The 15,734-nt window shown below is 41.8% G+C and overlaps 1 protein-coding gene across 2 annotated transcripts in view; it reads right to left on the reverse strand.

Annotated features, from left to right (window-relative positions):
- The window catches only part of cars1 (cysteinyl-tRNA synthetase 1), a 55,852-nt gene extending 40,864 nt beyond the window's left edge, over positions 1–14,988 (reverse strand). Inside the window, exons 1-4 of one of the 2 annotated variants that reach the window (XM_055649656.1) lie at positions 14,873–14,978; positions 7,726–7,971; positions 1,861–1,952; positions 864–952 (exon numbers count right to left, since the gene is read on the reverse strand). In XM_055649656.1, the coding sequence (XP_055505631.1) occupies positions 864–952; positions 1,861–1,952; positions 7,726–7,971; positions 14,873–14,888 (443 nt within the window). In that variant the 5' untranslated portion in view covers positions 14,889–14,978. Of the gene's footprint in view, positions 1–863; positions 953–1,860; positions 1,953–7,725; positions 7,972–14,872 lie in introns of both variants that reach the window. The other variant, XM_055649657.1, reaches the window with a different exon arrangement.
- Positions 14,989–15,734: the final 746 nt, after the last annotated feature.

Raw genomic sequence — 15,734 nt, forward strand, 5'->3', positions numbered from 1 at the left:
TAATCATGCTTCTTCCTAGATCCTTGCAATCATGATTGTCAACAGAGAATAAATTGGGGCAGAAACTCTAATTTTGCTTTCCAATCATGTCTGAGTAAAATCATAAACAGAGTAAAACAACTCCATCAAAATTCAAAGACCAATTAAATTAGCAAGATCACAGTAACTGAACCCAGTAATTGGGTAAGCCATTTAGAACAGAGACGAGGAAACACTTTCTCACAGAGTTGTGAGTCTGTGGAATTCTCTGCCTCAGAGGGCGGTGGAGGCTGGTTCTCTGGATACTTTCAAGAGAGAGCTAGATAGGGCTCTTGAAGATAGCAGTCAGGGGATAGGTGGAGAAGGGGTACTGATTGTGGATGATCAGCCATGAACACATTGAATGACAGTGCTGGCTTGAAGGGCATAATGGCCTACTCCTGCACCTATTGTCTATTGTCTCATTATATGGTATGCCCCAATGCTTGTTGGGGCAAGCATTCACCTATAGAAGCCTCACGAGATGAAGATCAGATCACCATGCAGGCGGCACCAGGCTTTTAATGCTGCCTGATGACATAATATAAAAATGTAATTCTGCAATTCATAGAAGGCTATCCAGAATCACCAAAGAATAAGCAAGAAGTTGGATGGCCTTTGTTTTAGTCCGTGTCTCTCAGTGCATATTTCTATTTTCTACCACTAACTGGTCAAATATGCACTTCCTTTGTATCCATGTACATAAAACAGGAAACATTTGTCTTCCACCCAAGGTTTCATAGAAGTTGCAATAGATTTATACTAGATTTGTCTAATTATACTAGACAATATTTAACTGAAGAATTACCAAAGGAAGCATTGTAACAAATGATATGGCAGATTACCTGGCATGTCCCATGTGGGAAGCATCATAAACGGTAGGGCCACAACAATACCACAACACATTTTTCCCATTCTGAGGACGGAAGATCTCCTGAAAGAATCACAAGAGCTTGTTCAAGAGCCATCTTTGCTGATTTAGAGCAATATACGGAATAAAATCAAAAATACAGCAACCCCAATAAAAGACAAACCTTCCTATTTTGTGGTAAAATTGCTTAAAATAAAACTTAAGAGCATATATGATGCCATTTTGGGCAGAACAAAAGAGAAAAGAAACATGAAAATGCTGAACAGTCAAAATAAAGATCACCACCTTCCATAGCTGATAGGTTGCTTCATCTATACCTACCATTTTTTTAAATTTCACGTACATTAATAATCTGTGCATTTCATTACAGCAATGGCAATTTTCTAAAATACTGCTCAATCATAATTCGGCTCAATGAAAGAAACTGCAAATAGCACGGATTGCGTGATTAAAATATTCACTGGACATTACACGGATTCTATAGCATGTATCAAGGATAGAGGCAAATATTACCTGTGGGTAAACAAAGCACCTAATAGATGGTTTAGGTCACATAATACCCCGTTTCATAGGGTAAAAATCAACAGGAATTAGATGGATGCCACCATGTGATGTAATGGCATGATCTTAAACACTGTACAGCACGAACAATAACCCTACTTCAGCATCTAGCGATAATCCAGCATCTAAGATAATTGATTATTTATGATCTACTGTGAACTTTGTTTCAGTTGCACTATATACTTTGAGTTTGCACTATTATGGTCTGGATACCTAGTATTACTATTTATTGTTATTATATCATTGATTATTGTAAATTTATTTATGTGTTATTGCATTAATAGGCCTGTAAAGCTGTAGTAAGTAAGAGGCTCATTGTTTCATCGCTGGTACATATGACAATTAAACACTCTCGACAGTACGAGTCAGACCATTTTAAAGCCTTTCATCAGACCAAACTTTATACTGACCTTGCTACGCGTTAAACTGTTGTACAGTCGTAGCTCAGGTTGTTTCACTTCTGTTGGTGGAGACCAAGGTGGTTGGGATCTCTTCATTTTAGCTGAAAAAGAATAGCCACAGTTAAAGCTGCCATGGTTACGGTTCAATCGTGAATATTGCTGTACTGGAATAGACCAGAGTATAATTTTCAAGTAACTGTTTGCAGGAACCATGTCTGTGAGTGGTCACAGAACTGTTCATTCACAAGGATATCAAATTATAAAGGGCCTGTCCCACTTACGCGACTCTTTATGGGCCTGTCCCACTTAGGTGACCTTTTAGGCGACTGCAGGAGACAACGTGTTCGCGGGTGGTTGCCGGGGAGTCGCCTTCATGGTCGTGAGGCGTTCCCGCAATCTGGGAACTAGTTGCGGCTTCATTCTAGTTGCCGCTAATTTTTCAACATGTTGAAAAATTTGCGGGTACTATAATATTGAAAATTTTGCGGCAGTCGCCTGTAGTCACTCAAAAAATCGCTTCAGTGGGACAGGCCCATAACAGTACCACGCAATGCAATGTGTCAAATAAGCTGCAACTTTGAAGAAATTAAGGTATCAAAAATAAAGCTTAAGTCATTCCCATCAACCAACAAAACATCATGAAAATGAAGGTGCAGTATTCAACAAAAGTATTGTAAAGAAAATAAAAGGATATCTATCCACAAGACATAGAAACAGAATTAGGCCATTCAGTTCCATCAAATCTACTCCTGGATTCAATCGTGGCTGATCTATTTTCCCCTCTCAACTACAGTCCTACCTATTCAAGAAGCTAGCAATCTCTGCCTTAAGAATTCCCAATGACTTGGCTGCCACAGCTGTCTATTGCAACAAATTCCACAGATTCACCACCCACTGGCTAAAGATATTCCTAATTTCCATTTTAATGGTACGTCCTATTATTTTGAGGCTGAAACTTCCGGTCCTGGACTCCCCATTTTTGGAAACAACCTTTCCATATCCACTCTATCTAGGCCTTTCATTATCTGGTAAGTTCCAATGTGATTCCCCCCTCATCCTACTAAACTCCAGTGAGTGCAGCCCAGAGCCTCCAAACGCTCCTCATACTTTATCCCAATCATCCCTGGGATCATTCTGGTAAACCTGCTCTCGACCCTCTCCAAAGCTAGCACATCCTTCCTCAGATATAGGGCCCAAAAACTGCTCACAATTATCCAAATGTGGCCTGGCCAGTGGCTGATAAAGCCTCAGCATTACGTCCTTGCTTTTATATTCTAGTCCTCTCGAAATGAATGCTAACATTGCATTTGCCCTCCTTACCATTGTTTCAACCTGTTGACTACCATTACCAAACTAGTACAGGTGCACAAACTTTTATCCGAAAGCCTTGGGACCAGACACTTGTCGGATTTCGGACATTTTCGGATTTCAGAATGGAAGATTTTTAGCGTAGATTAGGTAGGTAGCGCGGGCGGCTTGAAAAGTCTGGAGCAGCTGCCTCCTCCCCGGAGACCGGGAGAATCATTGCACAAATGTTAGTCAGTTAGTTTGGAGGGATTTTATGTGGTGGTGGTGGTGTAGGGGTGAAGGGGGAAACTTTAATTCTCAGTCCCCTACCTACCTGGTCGGCGACTCCCAACCTCGCGGAGCTGGGGGCTCCGTCCGGCCGCGGGCGGCGCCGGTTGTAGCTCCGACCCCGGCAACTCTACCCCTAGCTGCGAGGCGCTCCAAATCCAGCGCGGCCCGCGGCGGGACGTCCCAGCTCCGAGAATGTCGGGAGTCGGCGGCGTCGCAGCGCTGGGATACCAGCGGGGAGCGAGCAATGCCTTACCGGGTCGCCGTGCGGCAAGCTCCGGAGCGCTGTGGCCGCCTTCTTCCAACATTCGCGGAGCGTCGCTGGATTTGGAGCCGCGGAGCTGGGGGCTCCGTCCGGCCGCCGGCGGCGCCGGTTGGAGCTCCGACCCCGGCAACTCTACCCCTGGCTGCGCGGCTCCAAATCCAGCGACTCTCCGCGATGTTGTGTGTCGGCGGCCACAGCGCTCCGGAGCTTGCCGCACGGCGACCCGGTAAGGCATTGCCCGCTCCGCGCTGGTATCCCAGCGCTGCGATGCCGCCGACTCCCGACATTCGCGGAGCTGGGGCGTCCGGCCGCGGGCCGCGCTGGATTTGGAGCGCCTCGCAGCCAGGGGTAGAGTTGCCGGGGTCGGAGCTACAACCGGCGCCGCCCGCGGCCCCACCGGCCACAGCGCTGCGGAGCTTACTGCACAGCGACCCGGTAAGGCATTGACCGCTCCCCGCCTCTCCGACCAGGTAGGGGACTAAGAATTAAAGTTTACCCCTTCACCCCCCTTCACATAAAAGCCCTCCAAACTAACTGACTAACATTTAAGCAATGATTTACAGATGTTTAAGCGTCTCCCGGTCTCCAGGGAGGAGGCAGCCGCTACAGTAGTACAGACCTGGGTTGACCGTGGGTCGTTTTGGGTCAGGTTTGGCGCCAAACGCGAGCTTTGGTGCGCAGACGACATCTGGAAAAAATGGCCGGTTTTCGGAGCTTTTCGGTTTCTGGAACACCGGATAAAAGGTTGTGCACCTGTACTAATCATACCCTTTTAAGCTCAGCTGTAAATGTTTAATTACATTTATAAGTTTGCATGATGAATACTGTGATGAATACTGCAAATAACTGGTGCTTTTACTTCAAGCACATAGAGGAAGATACTGCAATGACTCAGTGGATAATACACACCCTAAAGTAGAATTGAACTATACAGAATAAAAGCCAATCCCTAGCTCAATCTCTGGTTCACGATGAACAGTCTAATTTCCAATTTACTAATTTCTGTGTCTCATAGTTTTTGAGACAGGGCACCTGTTACAATTTCTAATAGCTAGCCACTGATTTCAGCAATAAAAGATTAACACAAGAGCAACAGATAATGACCAGATGTGTAGATTTGGGGTATGACTTGCAATGGAATGCTTTAACTAAAGAAAAACTATTGTTTATATGTGAGGCATGGGCACTGAAAAAGATGCCATGACATAGTTGGTTAGAATTTACAGGTTAGTGACTTCAGAAATGCAAAGGAAAAACATGGTCAGCAGTGGATGTAGCACACTAATGTTCGTCAACTGAAGAGTGTAATGCCGTTCGTAGAATATGCAGTTATTATTCAGGGAATTATGAGATCATCAAATGAATGGAGATATATACGAGTATACAGATAACCCTTGTTATAACAGACTACGGAGGGAAGAAGAAATTGTGTCCATTATTGCTGATTGTACACTATAACCGAGTAAAGGGCCTGTCCCACTTAGGCGATTTTTTCGGCGATTGTCAGTCGTAGCAGGTCGGCGAAAAAGCAGCAACTGGACCCCCCGCCCCCCTATGACAATGTCTACGACAACCTACCACGTAATCGACGTCAAGCTACGGCAAGCTACCGACAACCGGCGACCCAATCGTCGTGACTTAGGACGTCCACCTATGACCACACCTTCGACCACACAGGCGACAACCTACGACAAACGAAGTCAACCTACGTCCACCCGCGACAAGCGATGACAAGCAACGACCCTTTCGGTAACAACTGAAGACAATTCAGCCGCCAGTACCTGTCGCCGGTTGACGTAGGTAGTCGCCAATGGAAATCACCGAAGCCAGCACCCGGTGACAACCAACATCACCTGTCGACAACCTGCGTCATCCTGGCGACAACCTACGACAGCACCTATGACAGAAGACAAGCTACGTCAAGCCCACAGTCGCCAAAACTTTTTGAACATTTCAAAATCCAGCGGCGACCAGAAAAACGTTACGAATCTTTAGGCGACTTGAAGAGACTACACACGACCATACAGGCATCACCCCGCGACCATGTGCAAACAGCCTAGACACCTGCAGTCGTTGAAAAAAAATCGCATGTGGGACAGGCCCTTTAGGGATTCGCTCCAACCACCTCAGTCACCATGTGAAACCCAAGTTGTTTTCAAATACAAAGGTCTTTAACAGTTAAAATGTATTTTTGTCACTGCAAGCTAAAAATACTAAGAGCTGTTTGTTACATTGTTTAATAGAATATCATTGCACAAGTGTGAATCGGAGTAATTGCTTGTCAATTTCATTCACCTCCTGTAGTGTAAGTAGCAGCCTGTGTTCTTAAAGAGACAATAATGTCTGATTACTATGGGGACGTTCCGTCCAGAAATCTTTTATAAAGAGGTCCATAATAACAAGGATAGACTGTATTGTTATAATTTTGCGAGGATAGGCGGTATAATGTTATTTGTGAAGAGGCCAGGCCGCATGATGTGGTGTAATGACAGTTACAGATGGTATACAATATACTTCATTAAGCAGTATGTATTGAATAATAGTCACAAAAAAAGCTGATGTTAACCACCAAGTTCAATTGTTTTCCATTTATGTGCCTTTGTAGTTTTGCAAATAAACAGTAGAATGTCAAATGCTTTGCTGTCAATGATATAACTGATGCTAATCTTTTTTTACTTGAAAATTTGCAACTATCTACCACATTTCAAATCTTAGATATGCACCTCAAAATATTTCACATCTACTGATTTATGATCATCACAGATGCAGCAATAACTTTATATACTGAGACTTAACAATGAGATACTTATTTAATTAATCAGCAATGTAATAAATATTGGTTATGAATGCAATGGCAACGATGACATTCTGAATCCAAGAAATTGTGTAAATTCACATCAGGTCAGTCTGTTGATATGGGGAGAGGATCTGTGTTAATCTTTCAGGTGGATGCCTTGCATTTCCAGAAATTTCTGTTTTTATTTCATGTCTTCAGAATCTACAGGGTTTTGATTTAGGAAACAAGCAGAATATTCTTCTTTCCCCAATATACAATAGAATCTTTGATCAACTTTGTTCCAGAAAATAGTTCCACAATCATTACTAAACTCCAGATTCGGGACCAAAGCTGGAAAGACATGTTCAAATCCTATACAATGGACATATACAACAGATGCAGAGAGCCAAGCACCTGGTCATCAGCTCCGGGAATATGATCGATGACAACCCAGGCACTGGATCAATGAAGAATGCAGAAGTATGCTACACAATAGAAAATGAAATGTGGAACTGATAAAGCCATTGCGTACATGCTGAACAGCTAATGTGGAATGCAATGCAATCACATGAAGGCTTTGTAGCACTGCCAATCCTGAAGGCTTTAGACGATTAAGAAATACCCACATCTGCAGTTACATTTAATTTTCATCCCAAAGTGGCCAACTGACTGAGCACTGGCAAATGCTCTGCTTGTTATTGTACTCTCTCAGTAATAATCTGATGCTCAGTTTGTGTTTTTTCAACACCACAGATTTCAGTTTAAATTGGTTTTACCAGTACTAAGGCCTTGGGACAAACACGGGTAAAACTGTTAAATTCTAGAGCTGAGGTGAAGGCTGATTATCTGACAGCAAGTACATTCTCATGACTACGACATTCTAGACTAAACAACCCAGACTTGCCATAGAAACACTATAACTACAACTACAATGAGACACAATTTTCTAAGGTAGACACAAAATGTTGAGAAACTCAGCGGGTGAGGCAGCATCCATGGAGAGAAGGAATTGGTGACGTGTCGGGTCGAGACCCTTCTTCAGGCTGAATATCAGTGTTCCTTCAAATCTGCAAATCGCCAACGAGCTCTATGGAAATACCTTGACATGGACAGCAAGAGTTCTCCCTCTCAAGGGCATCTAGGAAAATGCAGTCAAATCTTATCTTTACCACTTCCACCAAATGAATAAATAAAAATGAAAAATGCAATGCTTTACAAAGTTCCCATGTGAACTGCCACACAGATGCTCACTACTCACATGTGTGGACACTACAGGTCTTGGCATCATCTTGGGTACAATCCCAAATTGCTGTAATGTGCCTGTACCACCGCACCACGTGGAAGTACTGATCAAGAGGTGGTTTTTGTATTGACTGGAATATTTCAACATCAGCTTGTGAAAATACGAAACCATCGATGTAACTTCGCGTAGCAAGAAAATCATTTAAAGCCTCCATGCCTCTCTGGTCAGGTCCTATATGAAGAAGCTCATCATAGCAGAAAGCTGCAAGACACAATGAGGGGAATGGAGGTACTTTGAGAAACGTGGGTTGGTTTTTCAACCGAAAGTCATGCACAGTTCACCATTCTAGTTCTTTAGTTACTAAACTCAGAACTAACAGCAGTTTGAGTGTAGCTACAACACTGGCAATTTGAGAAATACTGTCTAAGGAGATTGAGAGGGGATCTTATAGAAACTTACAAAATTCTTAAGGGGTTGGGCAGGCTAGATGCAGGAAGATTGTTCCCGATGTTGGGGAAGTCCAGGACAAGGGGTCACAACTTAAGGGTAAGGGGGAAATCCTTTAAAACCGAGATGAGGAGAACTTTTTTCACATAGAGAGTGGTGAATCTCTGGAACTCTGCCACAGAGGGTAGTTGAGGCCAGTTCATTGGCTAGATTTAAGAGGGAGTTAGATGTGGCCCTTGTGGCCAAGGGGATCAGGGGTATGGAGAGAAGGCAGGTACGGGATACTGAGTTGGATGATCAGCCATGATCATATTGAATGGCGGTGCAGGCTCGAAGGGCCGAATGGCCTACTCCTGCACCTAATTTCTATGTTTCTATGTTTCTAATTGTGGACTTTTCACAAGCAGGATAAAGACAGCTCGTTGAGATCAGTCTGTTCTCAATCAGCAGCAAAATGATTCTACACATTGTTGGCACTCCTGTTGTGTGGCACATACTCATCAATAATCTGCTCCCTGATACTTAGACCGTTTATGACAATTCTTAGTGACTTCAATATTGCTGTGGTCCAAACTTACACATAGAACTGTATTCTAAAAGTTAGGTGAGAGTGTGCCTGACTGAACCCTGGTACAATATAAATCAATGGGAATGGGCTGAGAACTCTTCACTGGCTATACTCATATATGGCACACAGGAAGTTGCTTTTAACTGTTGGAAGTTAATTAGTTCAGTTTCAGGACATCAATGCAGAAGTTTCAGGGTGGTGTCCAAGACCCAGTCATAGCAGCAACTTTTGCAATGATCATATCTTAATCATGAGATCAAAAGTGGGGCATATTGGCTGATGATTGCACAATAGTTCCACGCACAGCTCCTGAGATCTGTGTCTACGCACAATGACCTGAGCAACATTCATAGATTGATTAGTAGTGAAAGGCATTCACCTACACAAGGTTAAAGCAATGCGCATCTTCAACTAGAGCATTTAATCCACCAACACTTGACTTTAATCCACATTTCCACCAAACAACCTATCAAATTCATGGAAGATCACCATTGATCTGAAATTTTGTTGACTAGTCTCATAATTACAGTGGCCAAAAGTACATGTCATAGACAAACATTTGTAGTGAATGTTACTCTACATCATTCAAGATTTCACATAGCTTTTTTAACATCTTGGAGGAATACACTCAGAGAGTGACTGTTGAAGGAAAGTAGTTTCAACTATATTCAAGTTGCCTGTTAGATAAGCATTTTATCATAATGTTCCCTCCACCATTAGTAACCATGTTGCAGATTGTACTACCTAGAAAACACACGGCAGAACTCAGGTTAGAAACTACATTTGTACACGAGATCAAGAGATATGCTTCATACAGATGATGTATGATCAAGGAATATATACAGTAAAACCACTCATCATATCTGTTGAATTGAGTGGCGATTTAACTTCTGCACGTTCTGTGTTAGTTTGTAGAATAACTTAGATCATCGTGTTGATCGTTAGTTAAAAAGGTCCCATAGCAGAAGCGTCCACGTCGCGAGGCTGGAAACTGGAAGTATCCCGAGCTAATTCCGTTACCACCAGCATCTATTGCACCAAGTGATGGCTCCCACTGATTGTTGCCGGAAGCTTGAGTCCTTTTCAGGACAGACGATGACAGCGACGTCAACATTTGAAACATAGAAGATGGGCACGAAAGAAGAAGTTAGTTAAAAACAGCAAATCACTGCCCTTGATTTTATCTGTCCATTCAGAGGATAAAAAGTGGAGTGATTTATTTTCTCAAAACTCCTATTTAAATATAATTTGCATTATAGACATTGCAAACCTATTCATGTAATGCATATATTGACTAATCAAATAAAACTAAATTAAGTTGAAATGAGACACATTTGTAAGGGAGTGGATACAGAAACATTATTTGCACTGAAGCATTGTACGAGTTAGTTATGAATAGCCAAAATGCATCAGGCAGGAACTTTACGTAAGAAAATACTAATGATATAATGATTTATCATGGAGTTACTAGTGCAAAGTTGAAGAAGCAATGTTTTACAAGAAAATATCTCCCTTATTATTGTGTAGGAAAGAATTGCAGATGCTGGTTTAAATCGAAGATAGACACAAAATGCTGGAGTAACTCAGCGGGACAGGCAGCATCTCTGGAGAGAAGGAAGGTCTGAAGAAAGGTCTCGACCCGAAATGTCACGCATTCCTTAGCTCCAGAGATGCTGCCTGTCCGACTGTGTTACTCCAGTATTTTGTGTCAACCTTCCTTATTCTTGTTATTGGTAAGCAAATATACAGACTGGTGTGGAGAAAAGAAAAATTGACTTTGGGGATGTAAAGTACTTCTACAGGGTAAATATAGGTCTGTTTACAGCAAAGATGAGAGAATTTATATTGGAGAAAACAGCAAATGGTGGAATAATTTAAGAGAGGAGGGATAGAGAAAACAGGAACTACTGACCACCAGGAACAGAAAAATGCTGGAATCTATAATGAAGAACCACATGAGCTATTATGAGTGGTAAGTATTTCAAAAGAATGACAGAATGTTTTGAGGATGATGGCTACCTACTGTAAGCAGTAATAAAGGAATTGTGGATAGAGCGAGCAGTTCAAGGTACAGAAATTAGTGACGTTATCTGCAGGAAGAGGAGAGTGAATTGTTTGTGGGTGCAGAAATCTAAATGGATGATGTGAATAATCTCTTAGCAAAAATTAAAAACTAACTGTGAATAGTAAGGAGGAGAATGTGAGAGTTTCAATGAGATGCAGAGAATGAGGTGTGAACATAGCAGATGCACCATAATTTCCCCACCCTGACAAGCAGAGATGTTTTAAATGATGAAAGACTGTGTCTTGTTCAAAGCAACAGAAGGCCTTAAACACGTCATTGAAAACCGACATTCAGTTGCAACAAATAATTAGGAATATAAATGGTGTGTTGGCTTTCATAATGAGGATTTGATTACAAGTGTAAAAATGTTTTACTGGAATAATGTAACATTTTGCTGAGACTGTACCTGATATGCAGTTTTGGTCTACTTAGACAATAAAGAATGTACATGTACATTTGCCAAGGAGACAAGCAGCGATGATTCACTACTTCGGTTCCAGGGATTGCAGGTTAATATATGAAGGTAGATTGAGCGCACTGAGACTGTATGCTCTCAAGTACAGAGCTCGCTTAGTTAAAAGTAAAGCTCATGAAATAGAAAGCTTTTTTTTAAAGTTAACAGATTGGCATCAGTAAAAGACAGATTTGGGATATTAGGTTTACAACATAATCTATAGGTGTGTTTGTTTGTTGACATTTCCACAATTCACTATCTTCTCTTGGAAGGCTTGAATACTACAATCGTCGACTGAGTTTACTGATACCGCAGCAGACTGATGGCACAATGGGTACACAATGTTACAGAAAGATATTAATGGTTAAAAGGAATGAGCAAAACTGTGTGTTTAATGCAACAGATTTCAATGTAGCTACAGATGAACTGACTTCAAAGCAAAGTAATGATAAATCCATTTTGAAAATGGTGAATGAAATGTTAAACTTTATAATTGGATGATTACAATATAAAAAGTTACTCTCCACAGTTATTTAAAGTGTTAGTTGGATCATATCTGGAATATGATGTAAATTGAAGATTAGTGCAAAGAAGGATCTTAACCCAAAATTTCATCAGTCAATTTCCTTCCACAGATGTTTCATGACCTGCTGAGTTCCTCCAGCAGTTTCTTTTTCTGCTCAGTTCCAGCATCTGCCTGCAGTCTCTTGTCTCCATAACGTTCTACAGTTCATTCTACCCTTACGTTCAGAAATAAGTTTAAGAGCAGTTGGATTGCTTTGACAATAAAACCTGTTTTTATGGAGTCAGCTGTGGTATATTATGTTTAGTTTAGTTTGCTGTCAGGTGCACCGAGGTATAGTGAAGAGCTTTTGTTGCGTACTATCCAATCAGAGGAAAGACCATACTTGATTACAATCGAGCCATTTACAGTGTATAGTTACATGATAAAGGAATAACATTTAGTGCAAGAATAAAGTCCAATCAAGGATAGTCTGAGGGTCACCAATGAGGTAGATAGTAGTTCTGGACTGCTCTCTGGTTGTGGTAGGATGAATCAGTTCCCAGCTGTTATCAGGCAACCTTCTAAACACAAAGGCTAAACCAGTTGTTCTTTATCAACATCACCACATTTAAGAGTGTGGAGCAGCCAGATATCAATCAATCAATGAAAACGGTGAGCCAAAAGCGGTGGTTTTGAAAGCGCAAATCTTTTTTTCCAGAAATGGATTTGTGAAGCAGAAAGGAGTGTTGGATGGGAGCAATTAATGGAAAATTAGGAATGAATTGCTTGATTGAGATGATAGGAAAAGAAAGGGCATATGAGATAATAAGGTAGCATCAAAAGATTCAGTAGATAAAGTAGGAGTAGCATTTATTGTACCAGAATTTCACATCAAAGTAGGGAAGAGGATCAATAATGAGGTCTCAGTATACACAGGGGAAATGATTGCAATATTGTTAGCAGTACAGTGGGTCGAGGATACTAGGCCTTTAAGGACAGTTATTTGTTCAGATTCAAGTTTAGCAATAAAGAGTTTACAGCACAACCATTCAGACAGTAGACCAGACATTTTGATAGAAATACAACAAACACTATTCAGAATTCAAATGATGGGACTTACAGTCATATTTTTATGGGTACCAGCACACATTGGCATTGGAGGAAACGAAATGGCAGATAAGGTAGCAAAAGAGAGTAAGATTGATTTAAGTATTAACATAGGTAAAACTGAAATCAAAGACATTATTAAGCAAAGACTGAACGAAAGATGGCAAAAGCAATGGGAGGAAGAGCGGAAAGGACGGTGGTTCTACAGAGTCCATAGGAAAGTGGGAGAGATGAGATGTGCAGGAAAGAACAGAGAAGAGGAGACAGTGATTTCAAGAATTAGATTTGGACACACTGGTCTGAACAGTACACGTTTTGTAATGGGCAAGCATAATACAGGCAGATGTGAATACTGTGGGCAAGAGGAAACGATAGAGCATGTCATTGTACATTGTGAGAGGTATGAGGAGGAGAGAGAACGGATGAGTGAGCAGTTCAGAAAAGAAGGAGTACAATTTGATTTGGTAGATATTTTGCAAGGGAGTTCAAATAAGTGCTATCAAATCCTGTTGCTTTTTCTTAGGGTAACCAATTTTTTCGGAAGGATATAGGATGTTAGTGTATGTAATGGTGTTGTTTGATCCACACTCCATGCCAGTTGGTGGCGGTAATGCACCAAAAAAGCTGTTTGCCAACCGCCAAAAAACACTATATAGAAGAAGAAGATGATAAGGTCAAAGACTGCCCATGAATTAGGATCGATATTACATGGAGGGATAGCCTTGGGGATTGGAGGACAATGTATTTATCAAGCACAATGAACTATGAGAGAAATGTTTAATTACAGGGGATGGGAAGTAGCTCAGTGCAAAAGCCAAGTGTGAAAAGCAACTAAAGTATCCCAAAAATGTTTTATTACACAATAGGTAGAGAAGAATGCAGATTTCACTTGAGGGGGCAAGAACAGTGGAATGTATAATGCTCTAAAATAAAGTGCCAGAGGAAAAGATAGCTGATGGTGTGTTTTACTTATAGGACATACATGTTCATTGTGATGTTCTGAACAGGCCAAATAGTTGAAGATTTTGCCAGATGCAAGATTATATCCCAGAAGACATTATTATTGATGCTTTAAGACATAGGTTTTATTATTATGGGAGAATGCGATAAAGGTCATGCTGTTAACATAGTTATCTATACAAATTAATTAATAGAACATTTCCAGTTTGAAAGTGAGCAACTATTCTTAAGGGAGTTATAAAACAGGGTGGTAATAGGAGATCTGAGGAACAGCAGAGTGCCCTAGATGCAGTTCAGCTTCCTCTTTTCGTTTTTCATACTCAATGTGGTCTTTGACATACATGGACTGGATTTCCCATCCAATATCTTTGTCAAAACAGAATTGCTTTGAACTCTCAGCGTATTTAACTCCACTGTTTCCTGTTATTCTGTCACTCCAGATAGTTGTTTGCAGGCTACTTAGCTTTGTTTAAAACAAGTAACCTCCTCCGCAAAAATGTTATATCCAAAGGAATTATAATCACTGCCTCGATACACTACCATCAGTGCATTCAGGGACCAAAATTAGGTAGAAGATTTCACTACTGAAAAATCTGAAGAATTAAAGACGTTGTAAATTTGAAATTTAAATCAAAAACACTGGTCACTCAACAAGTTAAAATGCAGCTGCGAGGAGAACTTTAAAATTTTAGGACAATGATTTTTCATCGGAGCTTTCACCTGCTTTCATTTTCTCTTTCCCGTGAAATGACTGCACTTGCAATACACCCGCTGATTGATCTATGCATTTTCAACATGAATTTGTTCTAGGTTTTCAGCGGGCCTAGGACCAGAATGGTTAAATAGATGAGACCGTTTAAATGTGGTTGAACGGGGCAGACCATCTGGACAATCACAAACCAGTGCTAAAAGGTTAGGGTCGGGTCTGTCAGATACACAGAGTGCAACCCTTCCCCTCACATCGAATGAAACCGGCATGAAGAACACCTTGGCTGTACTCATGGCCCGCGCTCGCTCGCCGTGGGGCATCAGCTCAGCTCAGCTGCGGCCACTTACCCTCGCCTCTCTCCATCCCGTCCTGTCCTGGTGCAGCTGATGCAAGAGGCAGGACACCACCGGAAATTACATCGCGCCTACTTCCATCCTCCTGACGTCGCTCGGAAACCCAACGTCAGCCAATCAGGAGCTCCCCCACGTCCCCGCAGGGGGCGGGATCAATGGGACGGTATCCATCATAATCTTTGGTATCCATGGAGATCGATGGGCATGAGGGCAAGATGTGTTCAAGAAGGAACTGCAGATGCTGGAAGATCGAAGGTACACAAAAAAATGCTGGAGAAACTCAGCGGGTGCAGCAGCATCTATGGAGCGAAGGAAATAGGCGACGTTTCGGGCCGAAACCCTTCTTCAGACTGAACTTGCCGGCGATCAAGGAGCGTCGCTGGGGAGTACTTATTATATTGGCATTGGCATTATTGCATGACGAGTTTACATTGCTAGGTGTAGCCACATGATGCCAGGAAGTTCAAGTGGTATCAAAGAACTGTAGGAGCTGGTTTACACCGAAGATAGACACAACATGCTGGTGTAACTCAGCGGGACAGGCAACATCTCTGGAAAGAAGGAATGGGTGACGTTTCGTGTCGAGACTAAACTTCCCTGTCTGAAGAAAGGTCACGACCCAAACGTCACCCATTCCTTTACCTTAAGTTAAAGTGGTAAATTGTTTGATATGTGCTAATGTCTTGAACTTGACTGAAGTGCTGGAGGAAATCAGCAGTCCAGGCAGCACCTGTGGACGGAATGGACAGGCGACGTTGCAGGTTTTGGCCCTTATTCATTCCCAAACAGAAAAATAGGTGGAGGAGTATGCCATTCGGACTTTCGAGCCAGCATCACCATTCAATATGATCATGGC

This window comes from Leucoraja erinacea, chromosome 18 (assembly GCF_028641065.1).
Source record: "Leucoraja erinacea ecotype New England chromosome 18, Leri_hhj_1, whole genome shotgun sequence".
In the NCBI taxonomy this organism is placed as follows: Eukaryota; Metazoa; Chordata; class Chondrichthyes; order Rajiformes; family Rajidae; genus Leucoraja; species Leucoraja erinaceus.